Source organism: Hippopotamus amphibius, chromosome 3 (assembly GCF_030028045.1).
Source record: "Hippopotamus amphibius kiboko isolate mHipAmp2 chromosome 3, mHipAmp2.hap2, whole genome shotgun sequence".
NCBI lineage: Eukaryota > Metazoa > Chordata > Mammalia > Artiodactyla > Hippopotamidae > Hippopotamus > Hippopotamus amphibius.
Genome location: NC_080188.1, coordinates 198,017,821 through 198,041,373, shown reverse-complemented (window position 1 = coordinate 198,041,373; position 23,553 = coordinate 198,017,821). Strand labels below are relative to the sequence as shown.

At 66.9% G+C, this 23,553-nt stretch overlaps 1 protein-coding gene across 1 annotated transcript in view; it reads left to right on the top strand.

The window, feature by feature from the left end:
* The window catches only part of KIF21B (kinesin family member 21B), a 39,635-nt gene that overhangs the window by 4,315 nt on the left and 11,767 nt on the right, over positions 1-23,553 (top strand). The window contains exons 2-21 of the mRNA XM_057727637.1: positions 7,548-7,770; positions 8,032-8,214; positions 10,654-10,803; positions 10,871-11,005; positions 11,212-11,379; positions 11,656-11,771; positions 12,236-12,431; positions 13,423-13,612; positions 14,056-14,119; positions 14,205-14,405; positions 14,967-15,048; positions 15,321-15,438; positions 16,084-16,275; positions 17,937-18,136; positions 20,526-20,633; positions 20,871-20,939; positions 21,307-21,539; positions 21,679-21,826; positions 21,916-22,110; positions 22,204-22,305. Coding sequence (XP_057583620.1) covers positions 7,548-7,770; positions 8,032-8,214; positions 10,654-10,803; positions 10,871-11,005; positions 11,212-11,379; positions 11,656-11,771; positions 12,236-12,431; positions 13,423-13,612; positions 14,056-14,119; positions 14,205-14,405; positions 14,967-15,048; positions 15,321-15,438; positions 16,084-16,275; positions 17,937-18,136; positions 20,526-20,633; positions 20,871-20,939; positions 21,307-21,539; positions 21,679-21,826; positions 21,916-22,110; positions 22,204-22,305 — 3,073 coding nt within the window. The remainder of the gene's footprint in view (positions 1-7,547; positions 7,771-8,031; positions 8,215-10,653; positions 10,804-10,870; positions 11,006-11,211; positions 11,380-11,655; positions 11,772-12,235; positions 12,432-13,422; positions 13,613-14,055; positions 14,120-14,204; positions 14,406-14,966; positions 15,049-15,320; positions 15,439-16,083; positions 16,276-17,936; positions 18,137-20,525; positions 20,634-20,870; positions 20,940-21,306; positions 21,540-21,678; positions 21,827-21,915; positions 22,111-22,203; positions 22,306-23,553) is intronic.

Here is a 23,553-nt window from a genome sequence, read left to right as displayed (position 1 = left end):
GCTGGGCGTCTCTGTGCCTACGTTTGCTCCAGCGCTTTTCTGCACGTCACGGCTGTGACCGTGACCGTGACCGTGGTGCTCGGGGAGGCACACCGGGCTGTGCACATGTGGCAGGTGAGGCCGTCTGGGCCTTCCTTGTGGGGCTGCCTGTCTCCACGTGCTCCTCGATTCGGGGAGTTTCTCCCCCCACCCCTGGGTGGGAGCCGCCCGTCTCCCTTTCCTGAGATCCACGCAGCTGCCTCTCAAATTTGTTTTCCTGCCCGAGTGCCACCTTGCCACCCTCTCTGGGGACGTTCCGGGACAGCCAAGTCTCCCATTGCTCCCTCTACACCCTCCCCCGTGTCCTTGGGCTCCTTTCTGTCTCGTTTTACCCTCTAGACCAGCAGCCCCTTAGGAGGAGGTGGCGGGGGGAAGCTATGAGGCTCCTGGGCTGGGGAGGGGAGGAGGCCTCCCTGCCAGGGTTGGGGAGTGGGCTGGGATGGTCCACCTTGGCCCCAGGAGGCTATCCCTCTGTCCCAGGGGATAGGGTGGTGGAGCTCGGTGGCAGGGGCTGTGGAACCCACGGCAGGTGGCAGCACTGCTGGCTGCAGTGTCCTGTGCTCTGGAGCACTCCCTCTTTCCCCTCAGCTGCTCTGGGTGTGGAAGGGATGGAGGGCCAGAGTTCCCTGTCCCCAGACCCCCAAATGCCTGAGGCCCTCTCCCTCTGCCATCCTCAGTGGAAGCCCACCATCAGAGTGGTGGCAGAGGCCACCGCTCTTTTCTCTAGGCTGGACTAGTCCTTCCCGAGGCTGGAGGTAAGGTGCCCCGAGGAGAGCCTGGCAGGGTGGCAGGGGGCCCGGGGGCCAGTGGGGTGGGGCGGGGCTTAGGCCGGCGCCTGTTGCTTCGCGTTCCTCAGCAGAGGCGCGTCCCCAGGGCCCAGGCCCCACGGCGCTGTCCCCCAGCAGATGCAGATGCCGGCACAGCTCTGGGCCCTGCAGCATCTCCCAGGAGGTCATGGGAGCCCCTGCCAGATGCCCCGGGATGGGGGTGGGCCAGAGCGCAGCTGAGCGGGCTTCGCTGAGCTGGGAACGCCCTCTTCCCAGGCCTGGAGCTGCCACTCACAGCCAGGCCTGCGTGGCTGACAGCAGGCAGGGTGTGGGGGGGGGTTCCTGTGCAGCTCAGGACAGGGACCGGCCCTCCTCCGCCCCTTCTTGCCCTGCCACTCCAGCTTCTGCCATCCCAGCCCCTCTGCCTGCCCGCTTCCTCCCCTGTGCCTGCTTCAGCCTTTCTGGGGGTGCCCAGGCCCCGCAGAGATCCCAGTGCCCCGGGTGGGTGTGGATACGACTCCGTGCACCCGCCCCCGTTGGACGGCCTGTCGGGCACTCCTCCGAAGTCAGTGGTCAGAACCCTGGATGAACAGAGAGAGAGAGAGAGGTCAAGGACATCCTCAGGTGGGGGTGGGGTCCGTGTGCTGAACCCCAGGCTTCCTGTAGTTTCCTTCCGCGTGTCTGTGCCGCTCCCCGTGCTCCTGGGAACGTGTGGGGGCAGAAGTAGGCAGAGGGGGCTGACTGACCCCTTTCACCAGGCTGGGCCTCGTAAACCCATGCCCTTTGACCCCACTGTACAAAGCCTTCTTGTTTGGGGGTTCAGAGCCAGTCTTTTCCCTACGGCAGCCTCAGGAGGGCTGGGTTGGGGGAGGGTCTGGGGGGCCCGGAGAAGGGCCGGTGGGAGGCACCTCTGGCTGTCACGGGGGTCCCCCCGCTGCAGCCCTGCCGCTGAGAGGGCCAGCACCCCATGCTGGGCCTGCCACCCTGCGTCAGAGAGGACTGGCCCCCACGGGAAGACGCCTTCTCCGTGCTAAGTCCGCTAAAGCCCCCGGGTGTCTGGGAGCCAGACTCCCCTGAGAGAGCAGGGATTTCGCTTCCAGCCGCCTTCCTGGAGCTGGCAGGCTGCCAGGGGGGAGGAGGCGGGGAGGAGGAGAGGATGCCCGGTAAAGTGGGTGCAGGCGTCCTCTTTCTGCCGCAGAGGCGGGCGCCGTGCTCACGCAGGGAAGCAGCTCCTGCGTCCTGGGCCCCGTTCCCCGCCCAGCCTCGGCTGTCTTCACTACAAAATGGGAAAACGCTTCCCCGGCAGGCAGCTCGCGGCCCTGCTGGCAGCTGAAGGCAGGATCATCTTTCTCCAGCCCACCTCCCTCCCGGCCAGGGCTGCTTAGAGGATGCGGCGGCCGCGGGACTGGGCACAGTCAGGCTTGGTTTGCGTTTCATCTCCACCGTTAGGAGTGTGGGCCTGCGGGCTTGTGCAGATGCTCCTTTCTGAGCCTCAGTAAAGAGGTGGTCTTTACACATGCCGTATTTGTGCACGTAAAGGAGCTCCGCACGCAGGTTCTCAAAAGATATTAGGTGCTGTCCTTATCAGGTGAGGCGCGGGTGCTGTCAGTGACCATGAGTCCGTCGAAGGAAGGTTGCGGACTGCCAGGCTTCCCTTCCCAGGACTCCACAGCCTTTGCAGGCGGGAAGTTCTTTCCGCTAGCTTATCTGAATCCCTCTTGCTGTAGCCGAGTTCCCCTTTGGTCTGGCTCTGTCACTGATGGGGACAGGCTGGTCCCTGGCAGGTCATGGCGTGGCCGAGTGATGCGGTGTGCCAGGCAGACAGGAGGTCCTGGGCTCCTCTCGGTGTCCGCTGCCTCGTACGCACACTTCCGCGACGGAGGCCACGACAGCCCAGCTCCAGCCGCAGCCAGGCCCGCCGACCGTGGGCTGGCCGAGGAGGGCTCCGGGCGGCCTGGGGAGCGGCACACCCCGAGACGGGGCGCCGGGCGTCCTCGCGTCCCCGGGCCTCCCCGGGCTGTACCACTCGCCGGGGGGCGCCTCTTCAGCATTCCGGAAAGGCGTCGGGGATCCTGAAGGAGAGAAGAGCAGATAGGCTTAAACCCCTGGGGCTTTTTCCCAAGGGACTAGTTACGTGGGTGACCTTGGCCATCTGAGGGGAGGTTCTAGTCTGGCCTGTGGTTCTTCCCAAAGCCTTCGAGGTGGGGCCTGAGAGGGTGCCTCCCAGCCTGGAAGTCCCCAGGGTGACATTTCTCACAGGCGGGCAGCGGCACGCAGGCTGGTCCCCCCTCCTGCTGTACCGAATCTTCAGGCCCACAGCCGAGAAAGGTGCTCTTCCTAGAAGACCTTGCTACGGCTGAGCTGTGTGACCTTGAGGTGCGTCAGTTTCTCTCTGAGCCCTCCGTTGTAAATTAGAGGGCCCCCCCCCCTTAGAACGTGTGCAAAATGTGGTGTGTACAGCGACCAGCAGGGTTATTACCTCCTGGGGAATTGAGTCAGCAGACGTGTGGCGGGGTTCCAGGCACCCGCAAAATAGGGTGTCAGGAATCACAGACCAGACACCGCAATGATAAGAATTTTCTAGGATTCTGGAACAGTTCTTAGTTATTTTAACACACAGCCTGTTACTTCTTGGAGAATCCTAAGACTGCTTCAAGTGGAAAGAGCCTGGGAGCTGCATGTCTAGGAGCTTGGGATAAAGATGGGGGGGGCAGGTCCGTCAGGGCCCAGAGGAGGCAGCGGTGCCGCTGAGTGGGCAGGACGGATTTCACCGGAGACGCTGAGCCACGCCCACCGCCCCTCCCCCAGCCCAAGGTTACCGGGCGGGGCCCTGGGCGACGACTGGCCGGCTTTGTGTGCTGTCGCCGAGGATGGGGTGCAGCGGGGGGCTCCGGCGGCTCCCCTTTGGGGGCGGGACTTCTCCTCGGCGGTCTTAGCATCCCCCGGCCTGCCTGTCTCCTCTGTCCGCCCTTCCGCCCAGGCCCGGCTCCGCGAAGAGCCACGGAGCCGCTGAGCTCAGCGCTGCCCGCAGCTGTCCCCGCGGGCGCACGAGCCGGTGTGGGGACGGCCCGCCGCGCGCGCAGCCTCTCTGCCGCGTGTGGGTGGACGGGTGTCCCCAGCTCCCGCCGCGCTGCGCGGGGGGACGCGCCGCGGGCCGCTGGGCCAGACGCCGCCTCGGGAGGGCGAGCCCCGGCCCCGCCTCCGCGCGCCCTGCGGGTTGCCCGGTGGCAAAGAGACCGGGCTCTGTCCTGGGCGGCTCCCGGTCTTTCTTCGCGGGGCCGTCTGCCCGCCCTCCCCCTGCAGGACCTGGAGGCGGGATGGCGGAGGTTTGGGAGGGGTGGGGCTTGGGGTGAGGTGCCCGAGGGTCGCATCCAGCGGGTCTCTGGACAGAAATGACACTGACCGTTGGGTCCACAAAGCTTTGACGGAAACGGGCAGCACACTGGTCCAGTGCGCGTTTCCCACACAGTGCATTAAATCAGCTTATCTTGATTGCTGGGTTTTTCACGCTCCCTTAAATTTTGCACGCCTCCCTGTGGATCTGGTCCACAGCGCCCAGCGCCCGTGGGGGGCTTGGAAGACCCTGGAACCGGGCTCCCATCCCTGACCGCCCTCCCGCACCCCCAGGGAGGAACAGGGCTGGGAGTGGTGCCACCCTGCGCCGCGGGAAGCTGCCTCCTTCCCCTCATCTGGGCGGCGGTGCTGGCCGAGGGCCACTGAGCTGAGGGCAGCCCACAGAAGTGACCTCACCCCGGGTGGGGCCGGGGCAAGAGCTGCGGAGGGGAGGGCGATGACGTTCTTAGAGAGCTCAAGCTGGGAAGAGACCGTGACCCAGGAGGAAGCGGGGGCCCCTGGACCGCAGGAGGGCGGGGCAGGGGCTTGTCGAGGGCCCGTCTTTACCTCCCGCCTGCGGGGCCTGGCTTGTGGTGGGCAGGCGCCCCAGGACGCCTGCCCCTCTGGACTGTGCCCTGAAGGACGGGCGAGGAGGAGCTGGAGGAAGGAGGGAGTTTGTATGTGCACCTGGGCAATGAGCTTCCCGGGCAGCAGGCAGGAGAGGTGGAGGAGCCGCAGGCCTCGGACGCCAGCTTCCCTGTGTTTACCACGTGTGACCTCCCGGCTTCAGGCCCCGACTTCCCTCTCTGGACAGTACGCACTGAAACCCCGAGCTCTTCGCCTCCCTGGGGGCAGGCGGGCCGCGCGGGTGCCCAGCCCGGCACCCGCACGTGGAGAGCATCACGCAGGCTTTGCTCTCTCTGCTGCCGTCTCCAGTCCCTGGTTCCAGGCCCAGTCCTGGGACTCACATGCCCCCTTCCCCGCCCAGGTCAGTGGCTTTGGGAACTAGTGGCTCATCCTGGGCCCGTGTCCTCTGTCTCCCAGCCGGTGCCCCATTCTCTGGGTGATGGTAGTCGCCCACGGGCACCTGCCAGGCACGCGCGTGCATCGAACGGGCCAGCACGGGGCCGGCTCTCTGACCCCGAGGACCCCACACCAGGATGTGCTAGGCCAGGAGCGTCCCAGGGTGGACGCCTGGCTGACCCCACGACACCCGGACCATCAAACCCTGGGGTGTCCCCCTCTACGCCCTGTCCCCCAGACGGCTCCTGAGGCCGCCCTCTTGGTCTGGGGCTGGTGGGTGGCGTGGAAGCTGGCTCTGCCCGGCGGGGCTGCTGCTCCCCCTCCCCCTCCCGCTGTCTCCGGGGACCGTGATTCCCTTCCCGCCAGTCACCGGCATTGCCATATGCCTGTGGTAATTAAATGGTATTTGAACTGGATCCAGACATCCCATCGCAAGCAGCCCACGTGGCAGGGAGGGCGTCTGTGGGAGCTGGTGCTGGCCAGCAGAGCTGGAGGGGTCTCAGAGGCGGCTCCCACCAGGCCCCCGGCTCCCTGGGAGCCCTGGGCCCCCCAGGCCGAGCTCCTGATCCCTGCCTGGTGCCCAGTGCCCTCTGAGGTCGCCCCCTGGCACGCTGGGCCCTGCCCCCCAGCCACACGAAGCACAGGAGCATCGAAGGGGCAGTGCACGCCCCGCCTGGGCTCAGACCCTGCTGCCCGCCACTGGCCGGGCACCACCTGTTTCCTCGTCCGTGGCGGGGACCGCAGCGTCCCCCTCGGCTGTGTTCGTGCATGTCGGCTGCCACCAGCGGCGGTCCGGGTGGGCGTGTGCAGCCCAGGCGTCTCACTGGCAGTGCGGGTTTCAGGTCTGCAGGTCCAGAAAGGATGGGTGGAATCCACCGCTCCCTTCCCAGCCAGAAGCCAGTTTGGGGGTGACTGAGAAGCTGGAGTCTTACTTCAGCCTGGTCGGGAACAGCTGGATGGGGGAGGGGGTGGCGGCCCCCCTGGACGTCCGGTCCCGGCAGCCTCGGTCCGCCTCTCGGGGGGAGGCCTGCTGCAGAAAGGCCGGGCCACCATCCACGGTGTGACCTGGGCCTGGGGTCCTGACCACTTGCTCCCCCGGCCTCTTTAACCCCCTTGCAGCAAGGTGCAGGTAGCAGGCCCAGGGGAGCCCCTCACCTGGCCTGCTGCTCTGAGGGGCCTCGGCGGCTGGGCAGCTGGGGACGGGGACGGGGACAGGGTGGTGGCTCGGAGGGCCCGGCTCGGCGCTGAGGCGCCCCTGGGCCCTGGACGCGGGCTGGCCTGGCGCTCGCGTGCTTTTCTTCCCTTGGTAAATGTTGGCGGAGGGAGAGGGAGCGGACAAGCAGCTCATTGTGAGAGCCCGGGGTGGGGGGGGTACCGGGGGCCTGTGAGTGAGCGGCAGGGCCTGCCCGCCCCCTTTATTTTAGGCATCAGGAGGTGCTCCCTGCCAATCCCAGCACGCATGCTCGCTGACTCACACTGGGTTGCCATGGGGACATCATCCGGCTGTGGCCGCGTGGAGGAGGGGAGGGGGCGGGGGGTGGACGGCCCTGTGCGAGGCGGCGCCCCGCTTACCCGGACGCCGCCTCCCTTCCTCTCGACCGGGGAGCCCCAGGGCCCGGGACGCGGCCCCTCCGGTGGCTGCCGCCCCTGCTGGAGGGCCCTGCCCGTCCACAGCTCTTGCCTGGACCTGCGCTGCAGAGCTGTGCCCGGTCCAGCCCCCGCGGCTCCCGGAGAGGAGAGGGCTTGTGCCCGAGACGGTTCCTCTTGGCCTCCGGTGGTGGGGGGCTCCTGAGCGCGAGGACCCCTGCAGCCCCCGCAGGCCCGGACAGAGGCGCCAGTCTCCTGCGGATCGTAGCCCTGGCAGCAGCACCAGGCCTGGCCCTTCCTCTCCTCCCCGGTCCTGGGCTCGGCCTCCCCAGAAGGGGGTCAGCTGTTTTCCGTCTCCCGCTCTGTGCGTCAGACCCACACGCCCCGTCGGGAGCCTGTGCTTTCATGTGGGTCAGACGTGTCGCGATGCGTTACACAGCCTTGGGCAAGTCATTTAAACGCTCCCAGCCTGTTTCCTCACCTGTAAAATCAGGCAAATAGTACGTGCGTCGCAGGTTTACGGGAAAGAATAAATGAACTGAGGTGAAACACCGTGAACGTGGATTTCATACAGCCAGCGCTCATGAGACGTTAGCAGCTGCTGCCGGGGGGGTGTGGATATTATTATTGTTATCGTGTGTTACAACGCTGCCCTCATCCTGAGCTTCCTTCCTTCTGCTGCTGCTCGTGGAGCAGGAGGGGCCTGGGGCAGCGGGTGCTTGGTGGCAGGATGGGGAGGAGGGCAGCTGACGTGCCCCCGCAGCCGGGTCTGACCCAGGACTCCCCCACCCTGGGCAGGATCCGACCGCAGCTGTCCAGAGAGAAGATTGAGGGCTGCCACATCTGCACCTCCGTCACCCCAGGGGAGCCCCAGGTCCTCCTGGGGAAGGACAAGGCCTTCACCTATGACTTTGTCTTTGACCTGGACACCTGGCAGGAGCAGATCTATGCTACCTGCGTGAGCGAGCTCGTGGAGGGCTGCCTCGAGGGCTACAATGCCACGGTGCTGGCCTACGGGCAGGTGAGCCACCTCCCCCACCTGCAGCCGCTGCCACCCGGGCCCCCCAGCTGGTGGAGAGCACGCCACCCTCAGGGCAGTTGCGGCACAGCTGCAGTCTCCTCTGTGGCCCCAGGAGGCTGCCGCGTTGCTGGCTGTGGCTTTGGGACCGGGCGGGGCGGGGACCCGGGCTGGGGGGTAAGTGAGGGGCCTCCGCCAGGGCCCAGGGCTCGCTGGCGCCCCGGGGGGCCGGGTAACGCCCTCCTCCCGCCTCTCCCAACGCAGACGGGGGCCGGGAAGACATACACGATGGGCACTGGCTTCGACGTGGCCGCGGCGGAGGCGGAGCAGGGCATCATCCCCAGGGCCATCGCGCACCTCTTTGGGGGCATTGCCGAGCGCCGGCGGCGGGCACGGGAGCAGGGCTTGGCGGGGCCCGAGTTCAAAGTCAGTGCCCAGTTCCTGGAGGTACCGTGGCCTCGGGGGTGGGCCGGGGGCGGGCGGGCAGCGGAGCGTGGGAGCCGGGCTTCCCCACCAGGGTGTGGGGGCAGGGAGGCACCTGCAGGTGACGAGCCCCCGCTGCCCCACATGCGGCTCAAGTCAGTGGGGGCCTGTGGGATCCCTTCAAACCCTGACTGCCTACAGCTCTGACGCGTACCAGCCGTGTGACCTTGGGCGAGTCACTTCACCACTCTGCAAAAAGGGGGCGATGACACCTCTTTCCTAGGGGCTTTCGGGACGACCGGGAAGCACATGCCCGGCACATAGCGGGACTCTCATTCTCGCCCTTCCTGGCCTGTGCTGGGTCCTCCCCAGCCTCAGAGCCGCCTGCCCTGTCCCTTTCTGGCTGAGGTCCTTCCTGACCCTCTGAGTCTTCTCCAGCCCCAGGGCAGGAAGGTCCTGCAGAGGGGCCTTCCTTGCATCTGGCCCTGCCTCTCCCTGGGAGGACCTTTGGGTGCTGAGCCGGGGACCGTGGCAGCTAGGGGCTTTCAGGTGGGGAGGGCACCTCTGGCCTGCCAAGGGGCCTCTCAGAAGTGTCTCCAAGAAGGCTGGTGGACCTGGGTACTTCCCATCATGCCCGGTGTGACCAGGCCCCTGCTCTAGCATGCCCGGGCCGGGCGGCTCCAGTTCCCAGCATCCAAGCCCCAGCCCACGGACCCCCGGCCCTGGGGTGTTTGCTGGATGTGGGGCGCCCTGGGCTCTGACTGCACCTGGGTTGTGCGCGGAGGGAGGGATGTGGCCCCAGCCCTCTCCAGGTCTCCACGTCCCACCCCTGCCCGCCTCCCACCCCGCCCAGCGTTGCTCCCTCTGGGTCCCCTCAGGGGCCCGCACTTCAGACTTGAGAGTTTCTCTGGTCCCTCTGGACTTTGCTTCTGATGAAGAGTCTGCCTCTGAGTGTGTGTACATGTGCGTATATGTAAGCCTGTGTGTGTGTATGTGTGTGTGTATGTGTGTGTATATGTAGACCTGTGTGTGTGTGTGCGTGTGTGTATATGTAGGCCTGTGTGTGTGTGTGCATGTGTGTATATGTAGGCCTGTGTGTGTGTGTGTGTGTGTGTGTATATATAGGCCTGTGTGTGTGTGTGCATGTGTGTATATGTAGGCCTGTGTGTGTGTGTGTGTGTGTATATGTAGGCCTGTGTGTGTGTGTGTATGTACGGGTGTATATGTAGGCCTGTGTGTGTGTGCGCGTGTGTGTATATGTAGGCCTGTGTGTGTACGTGTGTATATGTAGGCCTGTGTGTGTGTGCGCGTGTGTGTATATGTAGGCCTGTGTGTGTACGTGTGTATATGTAGGCCTGTGTGTGTGTGTGCATGTGTGTATATGTAGGCCTGTGTGTGTACATGTGTATATGTAGGCCTGTGTGTGTGTGCACGTGTGTGTATATGTAGGTGTGTGTGTGTCTGTCTGTCTGTCTGTCTGTGTGCTTGTGCTTGTGTGTATTGTTTAGGTATATGTGTGTGTCTGTGTGTGTACATGTGTATGTGTGTCCTGCACTGTGTATTTCTATAAGCTTCCCCTTCTCCATCCTTTTGCCATAGCAAGCCCCAAAGAGCAGTTCAGTACCTAGAAAATCCACGTCACGCCAAAGCGTGGCCCACAAGAGGTTAAACGATGCCATGCATCTGTCCAACAGACAGACAGACACCAAGGCCCACACATCTGCACCCGTCCCTTCCGTTTCCTCTTCCCCTTCCTGTGGGTATTTCTGTCCCTTTAAGGCCATCAAAGCCTCGGATGTCCGAGGGCTGTGGCCTGCCCCTCCCACCCCCGGGAGTCTGTCGCCCACTGACCAGCTGCACCGTCCCTCCTGCTCCCCAGCCCCAGCTCCAAACACAGGAGTCTCCAAGCCTGAGACCATCTGAAATGGGGTGACGCTCCTGGCCAGGCCATCGCCCACGGTGGTGTCCCCAAGCCTCCCCAGAGTCCGGGCCTCGGCCACTCTCCACCGCACATCCCTGAACCCCAGGGACGTCAGGATGCGGCCGGTGCCGCTCAAGGCTCCGCCTCCCTCCGTATCTGGAGCCACGCTGCCCCACCCCCTCTTGCCCGCCGTGGAACACCACAGGCTCCGCCCCAACCCCGTCACAGCCTCTTCGTCTACATGAGGGCTCGCGTCCCCTCGTGCCCTCCAGGTCCTTAGTCCCCCGTCAGGGCTGAGCGCTGAGTGCTGCTTCCGTGGGAAGGGGAAGGGCTCTCAGAATAGTTCTGCCCAGGGCCCAGCTGCCCCACCCGGTCCCGGGGAGACATCCCGGCATCCAGAGCCCAGAGGGGACCGGGGGCGGCCAGGTAGCCTCCCAGAGCCCGGTTTCCACACCCGCGAAGCAGAGCTGGCTGCGACACGCGAGAGCCCCGTGGGCGTCTCCGCACCCATGTGCACCAGGGGCTGTCTCCCGCCTGCACAGCTCTACAACGAGGAGATCCTTGACCTCTTCGACAGCGCCCGCGACCCTGACGCCCGCCACCGCAGGTCCAACATCAAGATCCACGAGGACGCCAACGGTGGCATCTACACCACGGGCGTCACCTCCCGCCTCATCAGCTCCCAGGAGGAGGTGAGCAGCGGCGGAGCTGGGGGCTGGGCTGGGCTGCCCGCGGGTGCTCACGTCTGCGCCTCCGCAGCTGGTCCAGTGCCTGAAGCAGGGCGCCCTGTCGCGCACCACGGCCAGCACCCAGATGAACGTGCAGAGCTCCCGCTCCCACGCCATCTTCACGATCCACGTGTGCCAGATGCGCCTGTGCGCCCGGCCTGCCCTGGTGAGGAGCCGCGGCACCTGGAGGCGGGGGGGCGGCCTGGGCTCCGGGGGCTCGGCTCCTCTCTCTCTCAGTGCGGGCGGGCCGCCACGTGCCCGCGGTCAGGTCCTCCGCGTGTGCCAGGCCCCCCGCCGTGCTGCGCCCCGCGTCCCCAGGGTGGGGGCTCCCCGCAGAGGGGCCCGAGGCGTCAGGTGCCGGCGTCCCTGCAGGTGAGCGAGGCCGCGGCCGGGCTTCCCGATGGCACCGCTCCCGCGGGCGAGTACGAGACCCTGACCGCCAAGTTTCACTTCGTGGACCTGGCTGGCTCAGAGCGGCTGAAGCGGACGGGCGCCACGGGCGAGCGGGCCAAGGAGGGCATCTCCATCAACTGTGGCCTGGTAGGCACGGGCGGCTAGCGCGCCTCAGCCTCGGACCCGCCCCAGGCCCCCCTTGGGCCGGCTGCCGGCCAGGCCCGTGTATCCGTACTGTTGGGCCTTTCGGCCTTCACCCGCTCCCTGCCCCTGACGGCCCCACGTCACCAACCATCACGTCTGCCTCTAAACCCACGGGGAGCCTGAGGGCTGCTGGGGTCCGCGGGACAGGTCCGGCAGCTCGGGGGTCGCTGGCCCCCGCCCCTCCCCGCGTGCTCTCGAGCGCCGGCCTGTCTCGCGCAGCTGGCCTTGGGCAACGTGATCAGCGCCTTGGGGGACCAGAGCAAGAAGGTGGTGCACGTGCCCTACAGGGACTCCAAGCTCACCCGGCTCCTCCAGGACTCACTGGGCGGCAACAGGTACCCGCCTGCCGTCTCGGGGACGGGTGGGGCGAGGGCGCAGGGCACACTGGGGGAGGGCTGGCGTGGGAAGGCCTGGTGGACAGCGGACCCTCCGGCCCCTGTGGGCTGCAGGCCTCAAGGTGCCCGTCAGCCACTGAAGTCAGACCCAGCATCCTCGTCTGCACAGCAGGGAGGGATGGTCCTAAAGGAGGTGCTAGAGCCCAAACAGGAGGATAGATGGGGACCCTGAGGACAAACAGGGGCCCGATTCCAGCGCTGACACGTCACGGCCTCCCCACCTGGCTGGCCGCCCTCACCACGGTCACCGCTGTTGGAGTGGAAAGCTGGGCCGGGTGGTCCGGATCCCCACGTCCCAGGTTCTGCCCGGGTCCTTGGAGGCTGCAGGCAGGAGTGGGATCTGCTCTGACATGATGGTGCTCCCGGGCCGGCCGTGCCCTGGTCCCCCCCCCCCCGCCCCCCAGCCAGACCATCATGATCGCCTGCGTCAGCCCCTCGGACCGGGACTTCATGGAGACGCTCAACACGCTCAAGTACGCCAACCGGGCCCGTAACATCAAGAACAAGGTGGTGGTGAACCAAGACAAGACCAGCCAGCAGATCAGCGCGCTGCGGGCCGAGATCGCACGGCTGCAGATGGAGCTGATGGAGTACAAGGCGGTGAGCATCCTGGCATCGCCGTGTGCCGGCCAGGGCGCCCGGGGCCCGGCTTGCCTGGTGACTCACGCACAGCCGGCGTCCTCGGGGCTTAGGAGATGAGAGAAGGAAGAGCACGCCCCTGGTTGCGTAGATCTTATGTGTAGGACGGACGCTCTGGTGGGGTTTCCCATCTGCTGAATATGCCGTGTTGCACCAGACGAGACTCTTAGGCTGCGTCACAGTGAGGAGAGTGGGTGGGGACCACGCGCGTGGTCCAGTGTGCCTGGGGGATGCTCTGCTCGCTCAGGTGGTCGGGGAGGGCCTCCTGGAGGAGGGGGCCTTTTACATGGACCCTGAGGAATGGATGAGATACCAGCAAGAGGAAGTGGAGCAGGCGTCCTAGGATGCCAACAAGCCACGCGCAAAGGGACAGAGACGGGAAAGACAGGTGCCTTTGGGGAGGTGCCCAATCTCTGTGACTAAGGCAGACGTCACCGGCCGTGGCCCCCGGCCCGAACCTGGCACGCAAGTGGGTTTTGGTTCGACTCACCCTTTGCTTTAAACCAGTGCAGCTTGGTTGTCACCCTTTCTGAAAAGTAGGGCGTTTCCGTTTTCTTTTAAAGATGTGACGATCTGACGCTGCGGCCCAGGCTGGCTGGGGTGGCCGGTGGCAGCCCCTTCTAACCTGGGTGCCCCCTGGTGCCCTAGGCCCCACCCCTCCCAGTCGTCTCACACCAAACACCTTCCTCCTTCATGCCAGCGGCTGGGGCCCTCGGGGTCTTGACCCTGGGGACGCCAGCGGCTTTGTGGGGACAGGGAGGTGGGCAGTGGAGAGGGAGGCGGAGTGGCTGCTCACAGGATGTGGACTTTTTGTTGTCACGGGGGCTGTGGAAGGTTTCTGAGCGTCAGGAGACCGGCGGGGCTGCCACGCCGAGGAAGGGGCTGGGGGTGGCGGGGAAGAGCATCGTCCCCGCTCCTCGCCCCCGACCGCGCCCCCCGCGCCTCCTCCCAGGGCAAGAGGGTCATCGGGGAGGACGGCGCCGAGGGCTACAGCGACCTGTTTCGGGAGAACGCGATGCTGCAGAAGGAGAACGGGGCGCTGCGCCTGCGGGTCAAGGCCATGCAGGAGGCCATTGACGCCATCAACAGCCGCGTCACCCAGCTCATGAGCCAGGAGGCCAGCCTGCTCCTGGCCAAGGCCGGTGAGTGCGGTGCCCGCCCGGCTCCGGGCGCCCTCCCCCCACACCCCGCTGGGACGTGGGGCGCAGACCCGCCCGCTCTCTTTCTCTGTGAATGCAGTTGTGTGTATCGTCCTGTGGCTCCCTTTCCACTTAGCGCTAGGCCCCCGGGATCGTCCCGTCTTAACGCCTACCTAAGTCTCCTAAGCTGCGCAGTGCTCCCCGTGTGGTGGCGGGTGGTTTACAACAGACGGTGTTGATGGACACGCGCTTGTCTGCAGTCCCGCTGTACCAGCAGCGCCTGTGTGTGTCTCTGTGCCCACGGACAAGTCCCTCTTTGATAGATCCTTCCTCGGGAAAGGCCCTGTGGAGGCACAGACACCAGAGCACCGGCGTGGAGCTGAACGTCCTCACGGTGCTGATTATGTTCCTAACCGTCCCTCCTGCCCGCCCCCCCCCCCCCCCAGGAGACGGCAACGAGGCCATCGGTGCCCTGATCCAGAACTACATCCGGGAGATCGAGGAGCTGCGGTGCGTGAGCCTGCGCACACCTGGGAGCCGGGGCGAGGGGGGAGAGGCACTGCCCCTCACCTGCCCCCGCCCCTCCCTCCTGCAGGACCAAGCTCCTGGAGAGCGAGGCCATGAACGAGTCCCTGCGTCGCAGCCTCGCGCGGGCCTCGGCCCGGGGCCCCTACTCCCTGGGCGCGTCCCCGGCCACCCCGACCAGCTCCGTGGAGGATGCCTCTGAGGTCATCCGCCGAGCCAAGCAGGACCTGGAGCGGCTCAAGAAGAAGGAGGTCAGGCAGCGGAGAAAGAGGTGAGGGGAGGCTCCCCGTGGGGAGGCCCCGGGACCCTGTGCTCCACAGGGGCCGTGTGCACGCGGGTGACCTGGGGACGCGCCGCGCAGGTCCGGTGCGCGGGCAGAAGCCCCCACCTCCCTCTGATGCTGGGCTTTCCCCGAGGCGGGGGCGGGGCGGGGAGCCCATCCCGGGTTGCTCCTGAGCTGGGGGCCGGGGAGAGAGCGGGTCCCGGCGGAGCAGCGGCCCAGCCCCACCCGGTGCCCTCGGGACAGGACGCGCTTGCCCCCCGCCCCCACCGCGCCCACGCACGGAAGGCAGGTCAGTCCCCTGACCCAGGGGTCCCCAGCCCAGTACTGGTCCCGGTCCACGGCCTGCTAGGGCCCCGGCCGCGCAGCGGGCGCGCGGCGGGCGTGCAGCGACGCGTCCCCTGCTCTCCCCACCGCGCGCGTGACCGCCTGGCCGTCACACGCACACCCCCGCCCCGTCACTGGAAGCACTGTCCTCCACGAAACCCGTGCCTGGTGCCAGAAAGCTTGGGGACCGCTGCCCTGACCTGTCCACCCTTCCCTCCTGGGCAGCCCAGAGAAGGAGGCCTTCAAAAAGAGGGCGAAACTCCAGCAGGAGAACAGCGAGGAGACTGATGACAACGAGGCCGAGGAGGTGAGGGGCCCCCGGCGGCTGAGGTCCCCGCGGACATCCTTGTGCGGGGTGGGGGAGGGGCCGGGTCCGCCTCCAGTGATCCTCCTGCCTCCTGGTGTCGGCCTGGTCGCCATGGAGACACCGGTCCCCCAGCCCCTCGTACCATGTGGGCGGAGGCTTCTCCAGAGGGGCTCTGCTCAGGCCTTCGGGCGGAGGGGGCGGGACTCCCCCCCGGAGGGAGGGTGGGCAGGGCCCCCCTACGCCCCGCCCTCCTGACGGGGTCCGGCGCCCAGGAGGACGAGGAGCGGGAGGAGAGCGGCTGCGAGGAGGAGGAGGGCCGGGAGGACGAGGACGAGGACTCGGGCAGCGAGGAGAGCCTGGTGGACTCGGACTCCGACCCCGAGGAGAAGGGTGCGTGCTCCTGGGCCCAGGGGGGCTGCTCAGGGCCCGGGGTGTCCGGGCCGGACTCAGCGTGACGCCGATAGGAGCAGGCGCGTCGGTGCCGCGCTGGCAGCAGCCGCCCACCGAGCGCCCAGCGGCACTGAGCCGCGCTCACCCCTTCCCGCGCTGGCCCTCCGCCCTCAGGACACCCTGGACCCCTCCCTTCGTCACCACTGCAGAGCAGGCTCACGAGGGTTGGTGGCCTCCCAGAGCTGGGCCTTGGACCTGCATCTGGCTGGTCTGAAGCCCACTCCTCGAAACGGGACGCGTGTCCCTCAGCTCGGCTGCGACCCAGAGTCCTGCCGGCTGCGCTGGGTCCTCTCCCTCCCCCAGCCCCGCTGGCACCCAGGTCATCCGCTGTGGGTGGCATCAGCCTCGGGGCACAGCAGGGGTGGCTGGGACTCCTGGTGCCCCAGCTCCCGGGCCCAGCCCTGCACTCCCCAGGCAGTTCTTTAAGCCTGTTGCCACCTGGCAGCACCTCCCCTCCGGGCGAGGCGTCGCTCCCTCTCACCGGTGGTCGCTGCGTGGTCACCGCTGGCCAGGGGAAGGCCCCGTCCCCTCCACCACGCCCCTGGCCCCCGGCAGCCCGGGTCCAGCCGGTCTCTGCCCCCGCAGAGGTGAACTACCAGGCGGACCTGGCCGACCTCACGTGCGAGATCGAGATCAAGCAGAAGCTGATCGACGAGCTAGAGAACAGCCAGCGGCGGCTGCAGACGCTCAAGCACCAGTACGAGGAGAAGCTGATCCTGCTGCAGAACAAGATCCGGGACACGCAGCTGGAGCGCGACCGCGTGCTGCAGAACCTCAGTGAGGCCCCGCCCCGCGGCCCCAGGCCCCTCCTCCTCGGGGGGGGCACCTTCCTGCGCCTGTGGGCGGGGCCTTCTGACCTTGGACTCTGCGCTTCGCCCCACGGTCACAAAGCTCTTGTGGCCAACCCTGGTCCCTGTGCTACGTTTTCAGTTTGTTATTGCTATAATTTTTAATTAGTAATTACTAGTTAAAATTAATAATGTAATTTTAATTAATAATTACCGTTATTTTTAAACATCGCCTGAAGTATTAGAAGCCTGTCTCCAGGCCCATGAAGGTGACACCCCTCAGCCTTTTTTCCTGGATTCGCTCCTTGGGTCTTTCCTTTGATCCTATTTATAAATCTGCTTCTCACAATGTAGCTTCCTTACAGGGGTCTCGGCCCTTTCATCCCACTGCTCCCTTGTTCACTTACTCAGCAAACACCCATGGAACGCGTCTTGCCAAGGGTCCTTGTTCTAGATGCTGGAGGTACCGGAGCGTGTGTTCCAGTGGGGAGAGACGGACGTGAATAAGTGGCAGGTCCTGTAGCATGTCAGGGGGTGAGAAGTACCACGGAGGAATGCAGCAGGGAAGGGCTGGGCGTGCTGGCGGGGAGTGTGTTGAAAAGAATAGAAGACTTTGCTGAGAAGCTGGCGTCCGAGCAAAGACGTGAAGGACATGACCGTGCCGGAGAGGAGGGGTGAGGGGGAGAGCACGCAGGCAGCAGAGCAGACGATGCTAAGGCGCTGAGGCAGGCGTGCGCCAGGCGCGCTGGCGGCACGGTGAGAGGGGCCAGAAGCAGCAGAGATCAGAGGAGAGATGTGGGGCCACGTGTGCCCCTCATTCTAAGGACTTTTGTCGCATTCTCTGAGGGGCGTGGCAAGTGTGGGGTTTTGAGAGACGGGGTGTGGATTTTGAAAGCTTACTGACGAGATCGCCCTGGCTGCTGTGCTGGAAACAAAAGTGGAAACTTGAGACCAGTGAGGAGCTCTTGTGAAGGTCCTGGTGAGAGATGGTTTGGGCAGGAGGCAGTGAGAAGTGGTTGGACTGTGGATGCATTTTGAGGATGGAGACAACAGACTTTGTTGTTTGGTTGGTGGGGGATGAGGAGCGGGGAGCCAAGGGTGCCTCCGGGGTGCCAGCTCCTGGGAGGACGCGATGGTAGCTGCTGAGATGGGGCAGACTGCGGGGTGAGGGCGTGTGGGTTGGGGGGTGGGTTTGCCCTTGTTGGTCTGCCACGTCTATTAGACATCCACTGCAGACACCTGTTGGCAGTTCAGGGAGGAACGGTCAAGGGTGGAGACCCAGGTTGCTCCCCAGCCCGCTCACCCTGTCCTCTCCGGCTAACTCTTCCCCTTCCCACGGCCCAGCCCTTTCTTCCAATCACGGGTGCGAACCCAGCCAGCAGGAGTGGTCCTCGGGCCCCTCGGCGGAAGCCGGCGAGCAGGGGCCCAGACATCTCAGGGTGAAATCACCCCTTCGAGGTCCCTAGGACGTCCTTGGGCGTCTCCTAGCCTGAGCTCCTCTGTGTTCACAGAGGAACGGGCGGCGGAGCGTGTGACGCACCCATGTCGCGCGGTGAGATGGGCGCCCAGGCCTCCTGCCCGGTCCGAGCCCTTTGCTGCCCAGGCACCGGGGCACGGGGACCTGCCCCAACCCCGCGCCTCTGTGCGCAGGTACCATGGAGTGCTACACGGAGGAAAAAGCCAACAAGATCAAGGCCGACTATGAGAGGCGGCTGCGGGAGATGAACCGGGACCTGCAGAAGCTGCAGGCAGCGCAGAGGGAGCACGCGCGGCTGCTCAAGAACCAGTCCCGCTACGAGAGGGAACTCAAGAAGCTGCAGGCTGAGGTGGCCGAGATGAAGAAGGCCAAGGTGGGCGCTGGGGGCGGGGCCGAGATGAAGGGGCCCCTCCGTGGGGCAGGCCTGAGCGCGCCGCGGAGGGCCGGCCTCGGGGACAGGCCCACAGAGGGCAGCGCCGGTGCCAGGGTAACTGCGCCCTCACTGCCCGACCGGGCTGGCGTTGACCAGTGTGCGGCGGAGAGAGGGAGCGGGGATGGCGATGCAGACTCAGAGGTGGACCCTCGGCCATCGGGCCAGCCACCTCCCCTGGGCAGGCTCTGTCCCCAGCCACGCCGGGGCCGCACGTTCAGGCCCATCAGCCTGGCGAGGGTGGAGAAGGGCCAGCCTTGCTGTGCTCAGACCGGCCTTCCTGCGCCGGCCCCGGGGAGCCCGTTTGCCCCCCGACCTCCACCCGCGGATGCCGAGCGGGGCTCCGGGAGGTCGCGGGGGACGGGGGTCCGCGGGCGCCCTCTGGCGGTAGGAGGCAGGGACGGGGCCTTGGTGGTCCCCGATTGGGGGCTTCACGCTCTGCAGCTCCTGCGGCGGTTCCGGGGGGTCTGCCTGCGTCCTCCCTCTGTCTCCCTGGAGGCTCCCTGGCCGACGCCTCTAGAGGCGGGCCTGGCCAGCGCTGGCCGGCGGTCATCTCAGCAGGAGGTGACCCGGCTGTGCTCCCCTGCGAGGGAGGACCCTCCAGTGGCTCTGAAGCCTGGAGACGTACTACAGTGATGCCCAGGGGGTCCCTGCGTGTTCCTGGGTTTCGATCGCAGCTTGCTCAGCCCTTCAGCTGGGGGGTCCCCCCCCCTCCACTCAGCTAGCTGCCGTCTTGTCAGCCTGGGAAGGAGGCCGAAAAGAGCACCCTCGGGCCATCCCAGGGTGCGCAGCAGGGGCCCAGGGTTTCTGTCGGAAGGACCGAGGGCAGCGGTCAAGGATTCTAACCAGATGCCTTGAGAGCCAGTGCCCAAGAACCCCCCAGCGCAGGGGTGAGCCCCTCGGTCACGGAGGCGTCCTAAGGAGGGGACGCTGGGAGCGGCGCTGGCCTCAGGCGCCGAGTGGTCACGTGCCTGGAACGGCCCCACCCCTTCCGAGACCCCCACCCCTGCGATGACCTCCATGGAGCTCGGCCACGCGGGCGGAGTTGGGCGGACGGGCCTTTGTCCAGGAAGACGCATGCCTCCCCGGGGAGCCTGCAGCCCCAGCCCCAGGAGAGGGCGGCCGTCGCCCTGCGCACGCAGCTCCCCACCTGCGGGGCTCGCTCTGCTTCCAGCCCAGGCTTCGGTTCTCTCGTCAGACCCAGCCCTTCTGGGGGAGCATTTGTCCTGGACCCCGAAGGCCCCGCGGCAGGGAGCCCTCCTCCTCTCTAGCTTCCCCGGCACAGCCTGCCTTCTGAGGGAGAAGCCAACACAGCCCCTTGCGCCCTTGCAGCCTCCCTCATTCCCTCCCGGGCCCGTTCCTCTCCTCACTGTCCTCAGGGCGGGGCGGGCTGGTGGCACACCCGGGGTGTCCGTGGCAGACGAGCCACAGCCCGCCCCTGACGCTCACGGTGCTATCACGCGGGAGAGGTCTGACCCCTGTGCACCTGGCACTCTGGGCTCTGGGGCCAGGGGGGCAGAGGCCACAAGGCCCCAGTGCGCGGCCTCCCGTCGTGCCGGGTCGCCTCTGGCTGTCCCGATGGTGGTCTCTGTGCCTCCGGCCGAGAATGCGGCGCCAGGCGTTGTGCTTGGTCACCAGTGCTGCCCTCACCTGCCGTGGTACCATCCCCTCGGCCGTGGTACCGTCCCCTCGGCCGTGGTACCGTCCCCTCAGCTGTGGTGAGAGCTGGCTTTTGAAGCAAAATGACCTGGGCCAGGAGTCTGGCCACTCGTTACCGATTTTATGACTTTTGAGCCCTTTGGTCTCTCTGAGGCTCGTTTCTCATCTATGCAACAGGAGTGGTGATGCCTGTTTTGTGTGGTTATCGTGAGCCCGGGGCCGGGCACGTCGCGTGGGCCCAGTTGGTGCTGCTGGTTTTTACCGTCGTCACCAGCGTGAGCCTGGCCCGGGAACGCGCCCGTCAGCCGCGCAGCTGTGGGGGGGCGGGGGGGGGGAGGGGCCCCGGCTGCATCCAGGCGGGAGCAGTGGCCTCCAGCGGCTCAGGCTGCTCCCAGGACGGCCGGAGCCTGGCAGTGGCTCTGGGTGAGGGCCACCGGGTGCTGTGACCAGGGCACTGGAGGCCGTGGCTGGACCCTGCAGCGTGGTCGCTCCTGCGCAGCTGGGCTGGCAGGGAGGCCGCTCTCTCGGCAGGTTGCCCAGCTGGTGGGGCAGCTTCAACTCCTGTGGGGGAGCGGGGGACAGGCCCCCGGAGCCACTGCCCGCCGTCCTCAGAGCCCCCCCCCCCGGCCCCGCCCCTTGGGCCCGGCCTCACCACCGCCCCTCCCCGTCCCAGGTGGCTCTGATGAAGCAGATGCGGGAGGAGCAGCAGCGGCGGCGGCTGGTGGAGACCAAGAGGAACCGGGAGATCGCGCAGCTCAAGAAGGAGCAGCGGCGGCAGGAGGTGAGGGCGGCGTCGAGGGTCCCCGCGTGCCGGGTCGCCCCTCCTGACCACGTGGGCCTGTGCGGTGACAGTGGTGCTTGGAGAGGAGCGCGGCCCCACACCGGAGACTGGTCCTCGTGGAGGAAGGGGCCCACACGCCGGGTCCCCCTTCCCAGCGCGCTTCGGCTGCAGGAGCCGGCCGGGGCAGAACGGGCTTGGGGCCCGGCTGTGGACCCCACCCTCTTCTCTCACCCCCAGTTTCAGATCCGAGCCCTGGAGTCCCAGAAGCGGCAGCAGGAGATGGTCCTGAGGAGGAAAACCCAGGAGGTGCGCGCGGCCCCTGCCGCAAGGCCCGCCTCGCCCCCCTGTCTCGAGCGCAGCCCCCTGTGGCCCCGGCTCCCCCGGCCGCGTGCTGACTCTGGGTGACTCCTGGGGGAGGGCCTTTCTCGGCTGGAGCCCTGAGGCTGGGGGTGGGCTGCGGGCTCTGCTCGGGTGCCTGAGAGGCTACCCCTTAAAAAGGAGGGGGAGTCTCTTGTGTTCGTTTCGCCTCGGAGGCCCCGGGGCCCTTTCCCAGTCGCAAACCCAGGCCAGGATGGAGTGGGCCCCGTACCCTCCCTGCCTGGTCCCCCAGGCGGCCCTTCCTGTGGGCGTGGGGGCCCCCTGCCCACTGAGCCCGTCCCCTCTGGGCCCCCAGGTTTCTGCACTGAGGCGACTGGCCAAGCCCATGTCTGAGCGGGTGGCCGGGCGCGTGGGGCCGAAGCCACCCCTGCTGGACTCGGGGGCCGAGGTGTCGGCCAGCACCACCTCGTCTGAGGCCGAGTCGGGGGCGCGCTCCGTCTCCAGCATCGTGCGCCAGTGGGACCGCAAGATCGGCCCCTTCCTGGGCCACCACCCCGCGCCCGCCACGCCCGGCGCGCGCCCTGCCAGGTGAGGCGGCCGGAGGCCCCCGGCCTGCGCGGGCAGGGGCGGGGCACGCGCCGGGGTGCCCTCGGCCCCGTGAGGCTCTCCACGCAGCTGCAGCAGCTGAGGGTGGCCCCCCCGCCGGCCCTTTGCCTCCGCCCCCCAGAAGGAAGTTCCAGAAGAAGGGGGCCAGCCAGAGCCTCAGCAGGGCCGCCCGGCTCAAGTGGCAGGCGCTGGAGCGGAGGACCGTGGGCGTCGTGGCGCAGAGGATGGCCATCGTCAACCTGGAGGCCGACATGGAGCGGCTCATCCAGGTGGGCCTGCCCCTCCCGCCCGCGCCGCCCCTCGCCGCCTCCCCGCCTCCCCGCGGGCGGCAGCCTCAGGCCTCCCCCTCCCCCCCCAGAAAAGGGAGGAGCTGTTCCTCCTGCAGGCGGCTCTGCGCAGGAAGCGGGAGCGGCTGCAGGCCGAGAGCCCGGAGGAGGAGAAGGGGCTGCAGGAGCTGGCCGAGGAGATGGAGGCGCTGGCGGCCAACATCGACTACATCAACGACAGCATCGGCGACTGCCAGGCCACCATCGTGCAGCTGGAGGAGACCAAGGTGCCCGCAGCGCCGGGCGGGGCGGGAGGGGCGGCCGGCCGGGCCGGGGGCGGGGCAGCCCTGCTGACGCCAGCCCCCCGCCTCCCGGTGCAGGAGGAGCTGGACTCCACGGACACGTCGGTGGTCATCAGCTCCTGCTCCCTGGCCGAGGCCCGCCTCCTGCTGGACAACTTCCTCAAGGCGTCCATCGACAAGGTGGGCGGGCAGCTCGGCGCCTCCGGGACCTGCCCTCGAGGCCGAGCCACGGCGTCGCTCGCGGGCGCGGGCAGGCTCCGAGGCTGGACAGCGGGGTGACGGAAGGCCGCGAGGCTTCAACGGGGTGACGTGGCCAGGGCCTTGGCGTGGCGCCCGTGCACCGCGGGGCCTCCCTCTGGGTGACCCTAGTGTCCGGGGCGAGCCCGTCCGCCGCAGGGCCGGGCCTGAGCCTGCGGAGGTGGAGGGAGCAGCGTGCGCGTGTGCGTGTGTGTATGTGCGCGTGTGTGCGTGTGTGTATGTGTGCGTGTGCATGCATGCGTGTGTGTGCGTGTGTGCTGTGCACACGTGTGCGTGTGTGTATTTGTGTGTGCGTGTGCGCGTGTGCACGCGTGTGCATGTGGGTTGTGTGTGTGTGCACGTGTGTGCATGTGTATGTGTGCACGCGCACGTGTGTGTGTGCGTGTGTGTTCGTGTGTGTGCGTATTTGTGCGTGTGTGTATGTGTGTGTATATGTGTGCGCGTGTGCGTGCGTGTCCGGTGGGGCAGCAGAAACACAGACATGCTCCCCCGGCGGGGGTGGGAGGGGTTTTGTGCAGGAACAGCAGGCATCCCTTGGCCTGGGTTGGGCTCCTGTCCCCTCTGGCCGCAGGGTGGCTTCCTTCCCCCGGGGTCTGTGCCTGCGGGGCAGCTCTGGGAAGGGGCCGGGCCCTGGCCTCCTTGACCCCTCACCTGCCCCAAGGAGCTCTCTCAGCTCTGCTGCGTGACTCAGGGGCGCCTGGTCCTCTGCGGGGGCCGCCGTGACCAGCACCACAGGCTGGGGGGCCTTAACAACAGACGCTTATTCCTCCCAGTCCTGGAGGCGGGAGGTCAGAGGTGGCGTGGGGGGCAAGGCTGGTTCTTCTGAGCCTGTCTCCTTGGCTGGTAGAGGCCGTCTTCTCCCTTCCTGTGGTCGCGTGTGTGCGTGGTCGTCGCTGCGTGTCTCTGTGCCGTGGTTGCCTCTTCTCGTAAGGACACCCGTCATAGGGAGTCGGGGCCCCCCAGAGATCCCATCTTAATGTATCTCCTAAGGACCCCATCTCCAAGTACAGTCCCATTCTGAGGTCCTGGGGGTTACAGCATCTACAGATGCATTTTGGGGACACCATGCAGCCCATAACAGGGAGTGTGTTGCACAGCGTGGCTGGGGGCACGTTGAGGGGCCTGGGGTGCACCTCAGGCCTGTGGCAGGTGCAGGGTAAGGCCTCGGAG